Source organism: Erpetoichthys calabaricus, chromosome 3 (genome assembly GCF_900747795.2).
Source record: "Erpetoichthys calabaricus chromosome 3, fErpCal1.3, whole genome shotgun sequence".
Taxonomy (NCBI): domain Eukaryota; kingdom Metazoa; phylum Chordata; class Cladistia; order Polypteriformes; family Polypteridae; genus Erpetoichthys; species Erpetoichthys calabaricus.
The window spans coordinates 175,042,009-175,059,940 of NC_041396.2; the positions used below are offsets into that span (position 1 = coordinate 175,042,009).

Genomic DNA, 17,932 nt, shown 5'->3' on the forward strand with positions numbered 1-17,932 from the left:
TAGATTTTGTTTTAGGAATGCAGGTGCTGGGTCTTCTGCCTGACATTGATTAAACAAGTTTCTCTAAGCATTCAATGCTTAATTATGGGAACACTATTGGCAAGCTTTCATATTAGTGCATATAGATATATCTCTCTATTATAAAAAAAAATCCTTGCCTTGAAAGCAAAAGCAAGGCTACGATACGTGATCTTCTCAGAAGACATTTAAAGGACATGCAAGACCAAAGAGACTTGCCATGGTGCGTCTCGCGGGGACCGTAAACATGAGACATTGTGCCAAGAGATTGACCCAGGACCGTCTCACGATGACGTAGAACATGAGATTCTTGCAAGACACTCCCTACTTACAATCTATCAAATAAGACAACGGGGCAGCGAAACATTCAGTCTTGTGAATGATTTGAGCACATACAGATCCGGGGTCTCAACGCATATAAAGCGTATAAGGACAATACGTTATAAATGAAACGACGATGAATAAGCGAAGAAGAAAGCAGTGTGGAGAAAAGAGACTCAAAAGCGTTGGAAAGAAAAAAGAAAAAATAATCTAGGTGCAAATTCAGAAAATAAGGCAAGTAATTATCAGCCCGTAACAAGTGAAATTGAAACAAAGCAAGTCCAATCGGGCTCAGAATTAAAAGACAGAGTAAAAGACAAAGTAGAACTTCATAAAGACATTCACAAGCGTTGGCGCTATACACATGCAGAGCAGATTATGAAAGAAGTGCAATTTGAAAGGCTCAAAAAAAAAAAAAAAAAAAAAAAACACATGCGCGATTCAAATGTGGAGAAAGTTAATATAATTATATATAATATATATATACACAGTATATATATACACAAACACACATATATATACTGTGGCAGATGGCCGGGACTCATGCCTAGTCGGGATGCCCCTTTGACACTGGATCTGGGGGAGCAGTCATGGGATGCACACTACGTCCTCTGGAACACTTGTTGGCAGCCCCCCCTGGGTTGCATCGGGGCCAATATTTTGGAACACCGGAGCTCATTCCTGTTGGGCTCCGTGGCCACCACCAGGGGGAGCTGCACAGCCTAACGAGCCCATCTGGGCGGGAATGCAGCCGGAAGTAGGTCAACGAGCATCTGTAGCACTTCCGGGTGGCCTATAAAAGGAGCCGACAGTCACCACTCCAGGCGCCAGAGATGGGAGGAGTGAAGGAAGAGGAATGATTTTTGGGTGTTTTTGGACTGTGTTGGGCCTGTGGGACATAGGGAAGACATGCCCCATGAATGAAGAAAAATGAAAAACCTGTTTATTTTTATATGTGCCTCTGCTGTAAGTCTGTGTCAGGTCAATGCTTATATAGCACCTTTGCCACTATATATCTATATCTATATCTACATATATCTATATATCTATATATATCTATCTATATATCTATCTATATATCTATATATATATATATATATATATATATATATATATATATATATATATATAAAATTAGTGCATATACAGGTAAAATTCCATTACAACAAAATATTTTTTTAGGTCCCTGTGAGTTCGTTGTAATGAAAATTTTGTTGTAATGAGATTCTGTATTTGTTACTGTAGTGCTTTCTTTAATTTGTATCCAGGCGTTTGCAATCATTTCAATAGCTTCTTTCGTGTTAATTTTAATCTCCTCCTGCCTACAAGTTATGCTGACGAGAATTTTTCTCAGCATTTCCTTGGATAATACACTTTCAGGGTGCAAAAGATGCCCAAAACCAATGGCTGAAGCGCTGCCGTGCAATTGGGTGGAAGGAATTCAATATGAACATTATGTAAATGTGGAAGCATGTTGTGGGCTGCACAGTTATCGATCAGGAGCCAAATCATTATTTCTTCTTCATATTGTGAGGTTTCTGAACTCTTTTGGCGTGTAGTGTAATGGAGCATTTAAGTTTATATGTCTGTGCCTCTTTATGAATAATAATAAAGTCACATAAGAGTATACTAAACCACTTTAAAACTATGTAAGAATTAATTAAGAACCTGTACTTTTATTTCAAGCAGTCAAGAGGCACCACAGCAAGCTCTCTGCAGCTTAGCCCTTATCGGTAAAGCTGCATGCTACTGCCTAACTGACACGGCTATCCATTACGTCAGCATTAAGAGATGCTAGTGCAACAAGTAAACATTAACTGTCCAAAGTAGTGGTGAGAACTAATTAACCAAAGGCCCTCAATCTTTAACTGCTCAGGATTAGGGAGGAGTGACTAGGTGATGTTCACCTCCAGGTGTCAAACATGTCGTTTGAGCCAGAGGGATTTTAATGAAGAAACAGATAGTGAAGGGTAAAATGTTATGAGAAATTCTATGACAGCAAGATATTGTTATGAGAAAGTCTGCAATACCTGGTAATTGTTATGAGAAAAGATGTTGAACGAGGTCATAATTATTAGAAACTCTGTAAAGCAGATGATGGGAAATTGATTGAAGAGGGGATATTTTGTGAAAAGAACTGTAATAAATATAACATTGCCGTATTTGCCAGTTGCTCAAATAATCTGAATCGAGTCTGTATGTGCGCACTACAATAAATAAGCTAGTGCCTTCTTTTGGGCTGAGGGTGCCCATGCTGCCTAATCTGCTTCAACAACAGTACCTAGCAACCTGAAACAAAAATATAAACAAATACAGTGACATCCATAAATATCAATCAAACAGTACAAACACACACCCACCTGACATATGTGTCTAAACAGATTTAAGGTGTCCAAGTCCAAGTATCCCAAGGACAACACATGGCAAAGTAGGAAATGTAGTGCATTCAACAATAGCTGTACTTGGTCAGGAGAAACAGCAACGTCCTTGCTCAGAAGTTTTCCAGTATTCTTTAAGACTTCCGAGGCAACTTTAGAGCACAGATGTTCAGCGCGGGCCAAATAAGATGGAAAACCAGGGGACAAAGAAGGAAATGCTAGAAGGCAAGACATAAACTCTGACAAATGAGGCACATGAAAAAGAGTAGCAGAAACCTCTGATGCAACAAGGCGCATCCCATGTTGTATCTGAAGAACAGATGCCCTCACTGGGCTCACAATGTCTGGATATAAAGGATACTTTTCTGTAAGTCTATTGATGAAATGATGGAGTGAAAGCTGCCATGTTGCCTCTTCATTTAACAGATTTTGTATCTCTACCTTTGTTTTAGTCTCAAGCATTTTTAGTAGACGTGATAGCAAATCTTGAACCCAAGAAACCTGTGCAATGCTAGTAGTAAAATGATGCATATCTTTGTACAAATTTTCATACTGCTGGTCATTTGGTCTGTATGCTTGCTTTCTAGAAAGTTCTGCAATTCGAGACCTCAAAAACTTCATTCTTGAACAGAGGAATCTGAAAAGATAAGAAAAACAAAGAGTGATGCTTCTTTCTGAATACTCTGAGTAGTTTTAAAACAAACTGATACTGAAGCTCCCCTTGACAAATGTTTGTGTTATAGCAGACTAAAATATCTTTCTAATTTTTAGTTCCAGTGGGCTAATTCATTATCCAACAAGAGTTGAATCATTATATACAAATAAACAAGAAAAAGTGAAGAAAGGCACACGAGGCTTAAGGAAAAGAGCCATCTTTAACACTGCTAAATGTAAATGTGGTGATTAGCATTTATTATAAAACTTGCTGAATTGATCAACATATACTTTAGATTAAAATAAAATGTTGCACAGTGATGTAGACTTTAACTCCAACGTCATTTATAGACAACTTAATACTATGTTCTTCAGATTCAAGGAATTATACTACTTGTGTTCTCTAAGATGAAGAGTATAAACAGTATGAAATGAGCTGTGGGTTTATTTTTACTAGTGATGAGAGAACACTGCAGAGTTTCCTTCACCATGAGTTTTCCAAACTCCGCAACATGCACTGATGTCAATGAGGAAGGAGGAACTTTAATACTTTTTAGTGAATTAGAAAGGTGCAATGACATTTTAATTATATCTAAGGGCTAGCAAGTGTTTGACAACTATGATAGACCAATTATTGCGGACAGAAATGAGATTTGAGCTGTGAGGCAGCAGTGCCAATCACTGCGTTACAATGCCTCAAACAACAAAAGACCCAGATGGAACAATAACCACAACCAAAATACAATAAATAGCCACAAACTAGTAATAAGTAAACAAAAAAAAACATATGCACTCACAGATTACCAATCTTGGGGCACACTAATTGTGTAATGAAGCCAAGGCATGGGACTGACTCGTTCCACTATTTGAAGTAATGGCTAGAATATCTTTTTTGTTTGCCCTTTTTCCTTCCCACGAAGAAGATATTAAATGCTTTGTAAATCTTTCATTATTATAATTTTACAGAGTTGCATGTGTTTTATTTCTCAGTGAGGGTTCCCTTAAGGCTTATTTTGGATTTAGTCACAGCACAATGATAATTATGCACACAAATTAGGACATGGATCGGTGTAAAATATCAGGTGTCAGTACTCATAATATTCTCATTATGGTCAGCTAACGTACCCCTCAAATGAGAATACTACTTTAAAAATAAAAAATACATAAATAAATAAATAAATAAATAAATAAATAAATAAATAATATTATATATACACACACAATTCAGGTTGTCGAGACTCAGACTACGAATGCAATGAATATATATATATTACAGTTGTGTGTGTGTGTATATATATATATATATATATATATATATATATATATATATATAGTCTCTTTTAAAGGCATCTTTTAAAGGCATTTGAGGAGTTCCATATATATTATATAAATATATATATATATATATATATATATATATATATATATATATATATATATATAGGACTCCTCAAATGCCTTTAAAAGAGACAGAAGGCTTGGGAAAGCAGTAATTTCACAAACCATTAGAGTGTGCTGTATTTTCTACCTTTTCTATCTCCTTATAGGTATATTTATACCCCTGTTTCTTTTGAAACTGATTCACCTGGTATGTTTTTATGCGGAATGAGGAACAATTACGAGGTGTGTTATTACTGGGAAGGGTATATTTTGCATAATTTTTCAATTGGCAGTCATTTGTTTCTGGTTATTTTAGTTGCTTTTAACAAATACACTTCACATTGGTCCAACCTGCAAATTCGAGCGTATTTTATGAAAACTACTGTTGAATTCCATGCAGGGCAGATATGTAAAAGGAAAAGGAAAAAAAAAAAAATCAGCCATGGAATACAAAGAATTTTCCTGAAAATCCACATTTTAATCAAAATCAAATGCAGCAACTAAAGAAAAGTATTCGCTTATTCAGTTTCAATATAATTATGATATTGTGACACTGATCAATGCATAAACCTCAAAGTAAAAAACTATTTCAGCACCTTCTGCATTTGTTATAAATAAAATAATAATAATAAATATAAATATTCATTCCCTTTCAGAAAATATTTGGTCGTGCCTTCTTCAGCCAAAAATCATAGAGCCATGACCATTTCGGGGGAAACTTAGACGTGGAAGCTGACTGAAATATTTTGTTTGTTAATAGTGCAAAACACTATAACCCATTCTTAGTAGACTTAGTTTCACAATTACATTCTTAAACGTTTAACATTGCCTTGTGTGAACTGTTTTTTGTATGGTTTCCTGGGCATTATATCAAGTCTCAGAAAGCAGTAAGAAGTAAAGATAACTTTAGGAAGATACTAGCTGTATTGCCAAATATTAACCTTTTTGTGTTGTTATGGGTTTTAATAAGCATGGGGATTGTGATTGGTTATATTTTTGACTGTTAAATGTACGTATACATACAGTAGACCCACGCAAAGTCGCGGTTCAGAGTTCACGGCCTCTGTCATTCGCGGATTTTTCCTTAGAACCTATCTAATAATTGTTAGCAGAAACCACAAATATCCTCCGCAATTTTTATGGCTTTTTTCGTGGCAATACTGCACTGTAGAGAGAACAGGAAGCAGCTGTAGAGGAAAACGCATCTTGGGATGGTGAAAGTAGCCAATAGAATTTGAAACTGCAACTCCCAGCAGTGACTCTGATTGGTCTTCTGCTGAGGGTGCTGGGGCTGTTGGGGTCAAAGGATGTCAGCGCAGCTTTTAAAAAGGGGGCCGGTGACCAAAAGCAAAAAAAAAGTTTTTGTAATTTGTGTTACAAGTTCCTGTCTGCCTGCCTTCTGATGGGTTACCTGTACTTATTTGTTTTGTCCTGGATTGTTTTGTGGTTGGCATCTGCCTGTGTACATGAGGACTGTAAGTGGATTCATGGCCATCCTGCAAAGAAAGGAGCGCTCCTGAACCCGTCCACCCGTCTTTACCATTTCAGGAACTAGCGGATCTCTGGACTACCTTCATCATTACATTTCATCTGTTGACGTTTTTCATGATTTACTGTGTGTGTCTTGCTGGTGCTTTGTTGTATTTAATGTGTAATCGCTGTAAGGGGAACAGGGGTGGTATCGTTGTTTTCATTTATTTCGTTTGTTTTTATTATATTCTTTATTTGCTTTTTTATTACCGGTTTGCTTTATTTTTGTCTCTGTGAGTGTATGTGGGTCGGGTCAAGGCTGGGTGCGTCCGTGGAATCTCCCCCATAAAAATAAATAAATCACCGTCTTCGACAGTGTAAATTTTAGCGGCACCGGACCGCTACAGCATTATTCATTTCTCCTTGCTGCTGATTGACTGTAATGCATCTCCAGCTGAGTGTTCTTGAGTTTTCCATTTTGTTCCTCTTAACCCTTAAACCGCCACAACCAGCTATAGTCATTTCCCAGTGCCATTTGTGAGCATGCAGAAGCTGATCAGTCAGTGCCATACCTTCATTGAACAGCCAGCTCATGAGCACTGCCAGCCCCTTGTGAGCAGGGGGGCTAAATGCACCCCTAGAAGACACGGTTGCCCCTCAAAAAATGCTGATAGACTACTTTCACATTGCTCCTTTACTTGCTGGGCTTACTTGTGGCTGCTCTGTCGCGTGATATGCTTCTCGCGTGATGCTACGCATACTTAAAAGTCTGAACAGCACGTGTCCTTTTTGGCTGATTGCTTTGTTTCTCTCTCTCCTCCCCCAGACATCCTCTGCTCCTGTTGCGGGTCCCGCTCCCGTTGTGCTCCCCTATGATGTTTGCCTATTCTTTTAATCGATAACTAACTGCATACCGAGCTCATTTTACTTCTGAAAGAGACATGTTTGCTTGATGTGCTTGAATAAAGTTCCTGTCTCTACAATCTCCTTTGTTTCTGTGCAATTCTGTGACCCAAGCACGACACCCTGCAGCCTCACTGTCACTGGGATTGAGCACCTGCACTAGCCTGCCAGCGCCAGCGTTTACCTCTGTGTGCTTGCATGCTGCCAGTTCAAGCCCAGTTGGCTACGGTGATTTACTTAATTTCATCCATGACATCAGTTGCTTCTTGTACATATTGTTCCAGTAGATTTTTGTTTGTTTGTTTTTTTAAATAGTTTTTACAGTTCATTAGCAGTGTGTAAAATGATCATTGTGATGCTCTTTGCATGAAAAAAAATGTATTCTATTAAAATTTCACTTTTTCTTTGTGAATTGTGACGTTTACATAAAGTGCAGCAAAAATGTATTTGGCGTCCAGGGATGCATTAACCCCCAAGTAGGTAGCAGTTTAAGGGTTAAAGCCCCAAGATGCCACCGAAATGCCCTGCACCTTTTGAGGCTTCTGGCAATGAAAACGTGCTTGCATGAATTACAGTACATATAGCGGTAACATCGGTATTTTACATTCTAGCACTGCAGGAGATATAGAAAACAGTATACAGGTTTACCTTTACATTCTTTATTTTTACGTAATGTATTAAGCCGATTTTGAAATTAAAGTATTTTGGGGGCATATTTAGGGTTTAAACTATAAAAATAGGCATTTTTTTTAAACCACATCCAAAATTCGCGGGTGCTCTATGAACATAACCCCTGCAAATGTTGGGGGTGTACTGTACATAAAACACTATGGCTTAAAAAAACAATGGGATTGCCCAAATAAGAACTGGCTTCACAACTACTTTTCTTTTAGCAGGTTTCCTTTTCTTAATTAACGTGCTGCTAAACAAAATATGAAGCTTGTGTCTTCCATACTGTATATTACAGTATATACTTACTAGAAAATTATTCAAGCTCCATAAAGCTGAATATAGACTAGACCCATTAGATAATCTACTAATTTAATCTGAGTCTTAAACCACTCAAAACATGGATTTATTTCTAAAGCTCTTATAGGCTGGTTGTTTGTTTAGTGATTACTTCCTCTCTTAAATCTTTGATCTCTTATGGGTGCTAAAGAACTTCTTTCAGAATTATTTGGTGCAAGTACATTTTTTAATCTTCACGAACCTTGTAAGACCATTGCATACTGTTAGTGCCACAATTAATCACAATACAGATGTTTTTATTTTAAAATATGAAATTTGTATCAAGCACAAATGGTTAATTTTACAGCAGACCATAGAACCTCATTCATCTTGACTTCTGGATATCTCCATATGTTTTATGATAAACTTTAGTGGAAATCTTATGGAAACTTTTTTTTTTTTTTATTTAATGGGTTCAATTTTGTCACTATCCCATGATGCCCAGATGCATTAAAGACAAAGGATATCATTAAATATATGGTTGTTTTTTAACTGTTAAAACTGTTATGCGTTAGTTTTGCCACAAGTCTAATTTGTGTTCAAGTCTGGAGGGCAATCTTTTCTACAAACAATCATGCATGTGGTGAATCTATAGCATGTTTCATAATGTACTTTATTGTGCTTTGATGGATTTTCAACCCTTTGGAAACTGAACTGTGGTTTTACCAATTGTAGCTCAAATTTTCTTTGCATGTTCTTTTGATATCTTGATGTAGTCCCTGTTAGAGGTACAAATCAAACATGTAACTTCCCCCAAGACAAATGTAGTTAAGCTGGAGTTAACACACTCTAATTGGACAGAGATGACTTTTACTCCTGTTATGAAATAAATTTTAAAGATAGATATTTGGAACTAGGCCTGGAAACGTCCATCTTAAAAACGGGAGTTAATTCTTAGGAAAGTAGTAAATAGATATTGCATACATTGAATCTGCATAAACTGTACTTGCAAAGGTTTTTTCTCTGGAAATGCAATACCTTTCTAAATTTTATCTTTTTAATATCTTGGAAAATGGTAATTTTATTGAATGCCATGGGATTATGATGTTACTTAATAGCATACTTTTTCTAATTAAGTATTTTTTGTACAGAATAAATCATGGAGAACTACAGAAACCAAGAGAAATGTCTAAGTGAATACAGCCACTTAAGTGACATAGTAGACTGGAACAAAATGAGCCCCACAGGAAATTTTCTCTTCTGTGAATTATTGTCTCACTGCATACCTAAGACGTGGATGGTGCAATTTTTGCGAATATCCATCTTCTTTTAGTTCTTCACCACACAAAACTTGAGATGACATTTGACGAGCAGTCCATTCACTCTGCAAGGTCTTTAACTGAAATGAAACCAATGCATTGGTCAATTTATAGAACAATTTACTTAACACTATCTTACTGATCGCATCAAGTAGTGTGTTACCTACAGTAGCATGCAAAAGTTTAGGCATGTTGCTTAAAATGTTAGTTATTGTGAATAGTTAAGTGAGCAGCAGATGAACTGATCACCAAAAGGCATAAAATTAAAGACAATGCATTTCTTTAATATTTTAAACAAGATTACATTTTCATTTCAATCATTCACAGGTACAAAATTCCAAAAAAAATTAAAAGAGCCTGAAGCAAAAGTTAGGGTACCAAACAGTCAGTACTTTGTAATGCCCCCTTCAGTAAGTATCATAGCTCGTAAACACTTTTTGTAGACAGCTAAGAGTCTTTCAGTTCTTACTGGGGGACCATTCATTCTTGCAAAAGGCTTCTAATTTTCCAAGATTCTAGGGGCCATCTTGCATGCACTGCTCTTTTGAGATCTATCCACAGATTTTTAATGATGTTTAGGTCGGGGGACTATGAGGGCCAATGCAAAACCGTCTGCTTGCGCCTCTTGAGGTATTCCACTATAGATTGAGAGTGTGTTTCAGATCATTATCTTGTACGACCATTCCTATTTTTTAACTTCAACTTTTTTAAAGATGGTGTGATATTTGCTTCCAAAATTTGCTGGTATTTATTTGAATCCATTCTTCCCTCTACCAATGACATGTTCCTTGTGCCAGTGGCTGCAACACAAGCCCAAAGTATAACTGATCCATCACCATGCTTTTAATATTTGGAGAGGTGTTCTTTTCCTCTAAAAATATTGTTGCACATTGTGGCCAAAACATTCTATTTTGACTTCATCAGTCCACAGGATTTATTTTCAAAATGCATGAGGGCTGTTTAGATGTTCATTTGCAAACTTCAGGTGCTGAATTTTGTATCTAGGATGAAGGAAAGGTTTTCTTCTGCGGACTCTACAATGAAGGTCATAATTGTTCGCTGCACCATAGTTCATTGTACATATTACATTAGTACATTGCACCACCACTCCAGAGTCTGCTAAATCTTTCTAAAAGTCTTTTCCAGTTAAACAGGGGGTTTTATTTGCCTTCCTAGCAATCCAATGAACAGTTCTTTCAGAAAGTTTTCTTGGTCATCTTGACCTCCACCATTTCTGTTAACTGCCATTTCATAATAACATTATGAACTGAAGAAACCTGAAAATGCTTTGCTATCTTCTTATTTTATTTATCAGAGTGCTAAGGCAGCTGCTTAGAGGAGCCCATGGCTGTTGATTCTTGAGATGAGGCTTGAGGAGTCAGAGAATTTATACAGCTCTGCAATTTGCATCACCTGGAGTTACCTAACGATGACTGTGAACAAGCCATAGCACTAATGAGCTAATTAAGGTTTGAGACCTTGGTTTAAAAAAAAGTTATCTGACACCACAAATATTTCAGGGTGCCCAAATTTCTGCATGGTGATCCTTTCCTTTTTTCACTGTAGAATTGTACAAAACAAAAACAATACACTACTCTTGCATAAAATGTTGAAAAGAAATATGTCCTCTTTAACTTTATGCCTTTTGGTGATCAGTTCATCTTCTGCTCACTCAACTATTTACAGTAACAGACATTCTAAGCAAGGGTGCTCAGATTTTTGCATGCCACTGTATAGGAACCGAGAGTTATATAATTTAAGTTTAAACTCTAAGGTTACCTTAGCTAGACACTGCAGAAATGTTACAAAAGTATTTAATCTATAACTTTGGGCCTCAAACACAAGCAAACAACAACCACCATAAATGTGACCTCTGATGAAATTTGTACTGTTTATGGCATAAGTTTATATAAAATAAGTACGAAAAATCAATAGTTTACCAAAATGTAGATGGGCTATCTATCTAATATGTACCCCCAAAGCACTCTCTTGAAAATATATATTTTTAAAAATTTTGTCAGTAATTTCTGTTACTGGGCACGTCATCTAGTAGTGCTACAAAATCTAGACTCACCCATACTTCTTGCATAAGTTTAACCAAATTAAAAGAAATTTAATTTTCATATGGAAAGACTCTAGCCTCTAACAAGGGACCAAGATGTGTTGGTTTAGCACTAGATCAAATAATTATCCTTGTCCAATATACAAACAAATCCTACATACTTTAGTAGCTACATGTCAAGGCAAGTATCGGAGGTTTCTGCTGTATTTTCTTTAGTCATTTAGCCCTGCTATAGTAAAATCCATTCACAACTTACTCACACCTGTACCTGAAAATAGCAAAATTAAATAAAGGGCTACAACGCATGACATTACCATTCCTCACTGTAGAAGAATGGTAAAAATAAGTAAGAGAATTAAATGTACAATGGTATAAATAAGATGCCAAGTGTGTTATTAAACATAACTGCACTGAGGACAACACTAACATTTATGATTAATATGATCTTTAACCACATATTCCAAATGTAGAAGATCATTGAGAATATAAATTATATACACACCTCTTTCTGCATATAGCCAAGCTTGTACATTCTCTTCAAAGCAGGGTCAAACAATGTCTGAGGCATCCAAAGTAGCATCTGTAACAATCCCATATGAACCCAAAAAATTCCAGACTGTACATCCTGGGAAGAAATCGCATCCAGTCTAGCAAAGAGTTTTATACAGGTTAATGTTCCACATATAAATGACTCGGGCAGAACTTTTGATGGGATGACAGATCTAAAAATCTGTTGCATGTACTGGACAGCAGCTGCATCCCGCTTAGTAATTAACCTCCTGCAGTATTCCAAGTACTCCTCCTTCAGTTCATCAGGTACAAGAATTTGAATAGCCTTGAGATGTCTGTGTAACAAGATTCCCTGAAGTCTCTGGTCTGTCTCTCTGCAAGAATCAAACACACATGTTAAAACAGAAAAATGGGAGGAAAAAAAGAATACAACAAAATATCAATTTGTGCATACCAGCACAGTTAACAAATAACAGCTTCCTTATCAAATGACAAATTAATATAAACAACAATGCTGTACACCATATGATTATATGAAACACTAAATTCCAAAGTATAGTGGAAGAGGTCTAGACTGGGGTGGCCAACTTTGATCCTGAAGAGCCACAGTGGCTACAGTGACTAATTTTCCAAATTAGTGACTAGTTTTTGCTACTAATTAACTTAATTTACTATTTAAGACTCAGACTCTTTAAATCAGGGCTGACCAACATTGGTCCTGGAGGGCCACAGTGGCTTCAGTTTTTTGTTCCAACCCAATGAAATCATTCATTGCTGATGAAGCATTTATTCAGGATACCACTGTGCCTTCAGCAAAAGATCCACAGACCATCACGCTTCCTCCTCTCTGCTTTATTGGAATTTCTCTAAATGAAAGCCATACACTTCTAACTATAGTAATGCTCTGTCTCATTTAATTTGTTAATTGCTGTTTTCTTGAGGGTATCACAGGAATTTACAACATTCTACAGTGTAATAGTGTCTATGTAGTACTTCAGAGGGTGTAGTAACACATCCTGTTCCAACTCTGCTTTAAGACAGACAGAGGGTTTCTAGATAATCAACAGAAGTTGGGAGACGTGAAAATTGTATGCTTTAATGTGCAAGGCTTAATTTACTTTAATTGCTGCAGAACCATCTGTAGGTTTTAACCTATTAGTTTTTCCCTGAAGAATGCCCACACAATGCTGCCACACAGCTCAGGTCACCTTTTAGGCCACAATAATGGGTCCAGCTAGAAGACGTTTCCCTAATTCTCAGGGAGAATTTAAAGATGACTGCATAATTATAACCCAGTCAAATCTGGTTCAGTTAGTCCTTCCCCGCTGACTTTAATGCATTTCAGTGAGTTCAGCTATACTTGCAAACACTTCTGTAATTTCACTGAACTTGAGGCGACGTGAACACCATGAAGTTTGTCCATCACTAATCTCAACCCATATTATAAATTTATTTATAGACGATAAGAAAAGTTTGAGGTGAGAATTCATGTTAATAACGTGCAATATAACAAAAATAAAACAAACCAAAAAATTAGTAAGGTGTTATCTAGCCAACACAAATAAAAGAAACCTTCTGTAAATCTAGCATACCTGAAATTTGCAAAGGACGATACACCTATGTTGGTCCACAAGACATTGCTGATGACCAGAAGTTGCTGAGTTCGCAGCGACCATTCTCCCAGTGAAACAAGAGAAGATGAAAGAATTTGAGCATCATTTGAACTCCAGCAGTTTGTTGTCTTACAGTTGGTCAAAAGTTCAAAAAAACATTTCAGCCACACAGCTCGATTCATGATTCCTGGACCCTACATCAAACATTAAAAATTTCAGTTAATGTAAAGAATGTTATGCACAATTTAACTTCTATTCAATTTTGGAAGATCTTTGACTAAGAAACATTGGCTGATGCATCAGATTACAGTTACAGTGGAACCTCGGTTCACGACCATAATTCGTCCTCACAGGTGGCGCAGTGGTAGTGCTGCTGCTTTGCAGTAAGGAGACTGGAAGATTGTGGGTTCGCTTCCCGGTTCCTCCCTGTGTGGATAGCGCTTTGAGTACTGAGAAAAGCGCTATATAAATGTAATGAATTATTATTATTATTATTATTATTATTAATTCGTTCCAAAACTCTGGTCGTAAACCAATTTGGTCATGAACCGAAGCAATTTCCCCCATAGGACTGTATGTAAATACAATTACATACTGTTCGTATGGTCTGGAACGGATTAAATACATAATTTTTTTTTTTTTTTTATAAAGATTTTTAAGCACAAATATAGTTAATTACACCATAGAAAGCACATCGTAATAGTAAACTAAATGTAAAAACATTGAATAACACTGAGAAAACCTTGAACAACAGAGAAAACTAACATTGCAAGAGTTCACACTATAGCCTTATGACCCGATCGCTGTAAACACTTTTTTAAAATTAGTTAAGCACAGGGGGAAAAAAAAAAACGTAACATTTGAACAAATCCGAACTTTATTTAAAAACCAACCACAAGCAACCAAGAAAGTAACATAGCCTTACAACCCAATTGCTGTAAGCACTTTCTTCAATGAATTTTAAGCACAGGGAAAAAAATGAACATTTGAAAAATCTGTAACTTAATAAACCACCAAGAAAAGTAACATTGCAACAAATCACGCTACGAACCACTCACTGTAAACCCTTTTTTTTTTTTTTAAATGAGTTTTAAGCACAGGGAAAAAAATGAACATTTGAAAAAAGAGAAAACATTGCAACAATTCACGCTACGAACCGAATAATGAACATTTGAAAAATCCGTAATACAAAAACTAACCATAAACCACCAAGAAAACTAACCTTGCATGAGTCGAGTTCTGGCATGAAGTGAGGAGGAACTGGGTGGAGAACAATCTGGTCTCGTCACAGTTGAAGACTTGTTGCAGGATGTAGCCTTCGTCCTCCACTAATTTTGTGAAATCTTTCACAAATTCTTTCGCAGCTTCAGCGTCGGAACTAGCAGCCTCTCCATGCCTTACCACACTATGAATGCCACTTCTCTTGCGAAACTTTTCAAACCATCCTCTACTGGCTTTAAATTCCTCACTTTCACCACTCGTAGAAGGATAGTTTTGCAGCAAATCGCCATGAATCTTCCTGGCTTTCTTGCATAACATCGCCCCGCTTACGCTATCCCCTGCAAGTTGCTTCTCGTTCTGCCACACTAGCAACAGTTTTTCCAACTCTTCCAGCACTTGAGGCCTGGTTAATGCTGTAACTCCTTTTGCAACATCAGCTGCTTAAATAGATTCTTTCTGCTTTAGAATAGTCAAAATCGTAGATTTTGACTTCTTGTACTCTGCGGCAAGATCAGTAACACGAACGATTTCAATTTTCTGCAAAACTTTCTTCTCACCACTCTTCACTTGCTTAGAAGCCATGGTTAACTGCAAAAGCACACGAAATACTGTAGAGCACAAAGAGTTCACAGGTAAAGCATGCACATCTGACTGAGAACAATGAACAAGGAGAGGCTGAACACGTGCTTAAATACAGTAATTGGCGCGTACGAACCGGAAGGGAAATGAAATAGAGCACAAAGAGTTCACAGCGAAAGCATGCACGCATGTCTGACCGAGAACAATGCAACACGTGCGGAAATCATCAGCGAGCACAAACCGAAAGGGAAACTGGCTTGTTCATATACCGAGTGTGTGGTCGTGAACCGGGGCAAAAGTTTGGCGAACTTTTTGGTCGTAAACAGATTTGTACGTGTACCGAGACGTTCGTGAACCGAGGTTCCGCTGTATTCACAATCAATACTTTGAAGAAAGATCTTTCTAGTCATATAAAAGCCATCCTAGGATATCTACTAAACAAGTTTCAACCAAAAAAAAAAAAAAAAAAATGGAGAAAATGTAAAATCTGTGGACTCCAACCTTCCTAACATTTCAATGCCTTACTATAAATATATCTTGTTGGGCAGTTTCTCCAGAATTCCCCAAATACATCCATGAAGCATCTTCTGTTGTCATATTTAAACAGAGACACTGAACACCTGAATTTTATTTCTTGCAGTTTAAGAACTACAATTCTTGCTGATAATGTGCTTGGTCGCTGTCAATGTGCAGTATGCACATTTTAACTGTGCCCATGTAGGTTTTTCATTCCATAATGTGGAGGTTTGTTTGGTGGGAAGTTCCAACTTGGCCACATGAACGTGAGTGTGCATATGAGTGGACCTTGCGATGGACTGGCATCTCATTCAGGAATGATTCCTACCTTATTTCTGGTCCCACCAAGGTAGGCTCCAGCTCCTCTTGGATTAAACAGGTTTGATAATATGCTATATTTTGCATCCACGCATTATTTCTTACAAAGAAACATACATGGTAATATGTCTATCATAAAATTCTAAAGTAAATTTTATTTTAGATCATTATCTACATATTCATTATACTAAAATGTATTCATTTTTATTTAAAGCTCATTCCCTAAAGATACATTAATGAAAATATTTGTGATATGAAACACCAAACACCTACAGGATTAGTATGTTAAGTACACAATAAATTAAGAGCTATGCTCACTGGAAAAAAATATACTGTATATTCACTAGCTTGGCCACAGACTAATCAAGTGTGTCCACAGGACTTGATAGTATGCAAGTCGAAATGACGTTAGTTGTGTAAAACTACTACTGAGGTAAGTATTTTTATAGTTTTATTTTAATAATAAAATCTGTCATATTACATAAGTAGTAGCAATATGTTATTATTCATTAACTGTCTCTTAAGTTTGACTTTTAAGTACTGCATTTCTCTCATTCTTAAGACCTTTCTAAATTATCAGTTTTGCTATGTATTCTTCCATTGCTGAAAATTCAAACATTTCCTTAATCTTCTTGGATTAAGTCAATTATAATCTAGATTTGGAAGTTTTCTGGATAATGCAATGATGAACAGATCACTACATTAAACAGGGTTTCAGAGAATTTTGATAGGAACTTCAATTACACTAGGAAAGATGATTTAATCAATAGTTTAATAAGTGAGAAGCAAGTGCTACCAGTTCAATCAGAGTTAACAAAGGCAACAACTACTCTTAAGTATCTATTGAAACCAAAAATGATGTGGCATGGAAATGTAGTGTTTAGTGCTAACCGCTTTGCAGTACTATATTCCAAGATTTAAATAATGGGTCCACAAACTGCCCGAGTAGAATATGGGCAAGTGCGTGAGTATGCTTAAAGATGAAAGGGCAGGGCTGGTTCCCACCTTGCTTCTTGCATACCAGGATAGGCTCCAGCTGTAAGTGACATGTATAGAATGCGAAAGCGAACGTGCGAACTAAAATAAACCCTGAGAAAAACATGAAAAAACTCTACAAAGACGGACCAAAAGGGTAGGATTTAAACCGAGGATTCCAGGATTTAATGTAGCAGCAACTCTACGACTATAGTTACTGGTGATAACAAACCCATAATAGTATCATTTAAATATCATGTGTGCAGCTAACATGTTAACACAGCTTACAGGGATGTACGCAAAAATTGAAAGAAAAAAAATATTTATACCAAAAAAACAAATTTTTGCCACATACCATTAGTGATTTAGCTACTGCAGACTTAGTCATCTCTTCTGCATGCACATTAAGATTTGGGTTCCATGTAAGCCAGAAACTTGGATCTGTAGTTACATTGCTTCTCCAGAAAGATGATAAACATCTAGATAACAGCTCTGACCACCTTAAAGAAATTTCTTCTGCAGGGAGCTAATTGGAAAAATAATTATAAACATTTTGTGTAAGACTTTACAAAATATGAATAGCATAATATTAGCTTTATATTAATATTCTTTACTGCATTAAACTATGATTAACTGTAATTACAAATAAATAATAATGGTTAAACTGTCTACAATGCAAAAAATGAAAAAACCTGATGTATCTAGCAAATGACTTGTCAGATTCAGAGCTGTGATTTTGGTAGTCAA

General features: G+C 36.5%; 1 protein-coding gene across 2 annotated transcripts in view; it reads right to left on the reverse strand.

Moving 5' to 3' along the window:
- The window catches only part of mdn1 (midasin AAA ATPase 1), a 306,186-nt gene that overhangs the window by 100,819 nt on the left and 187,435 nt on the right, over positions 1 to 17,932 (reverse strand). For both annotated transcript variants that reach the window (XM_028791087.2, XM_051925449.1), the window contains exons 59-63: positions 17,541 to 17,711; positions 13,556 to 13,770; positions 11,956 to 12,337; positions 9,359 to 9,471; positions 2,700 to 3,354 (exon numbers count right to left, since the gene is read on the reverse strand). In XM_028791087.2, coding sequence (XP_028646920.2) covers positions 2,700 to 3,354; positions 9,359 to 9,471; positions 11,956 to 12,337; positions 13,556 to 13,770; positions 17,541 to 17,711 — 1,536 coding nt within the window. The remainder of the gene's footprint in view (positions 1 to 2,699; positions 3,355 to 9,358; positions 9,472 to 11,955; positions 12,338 to 13,555; positions 13,771 to 17,540; positions 17,712 to 17,932) is intronic.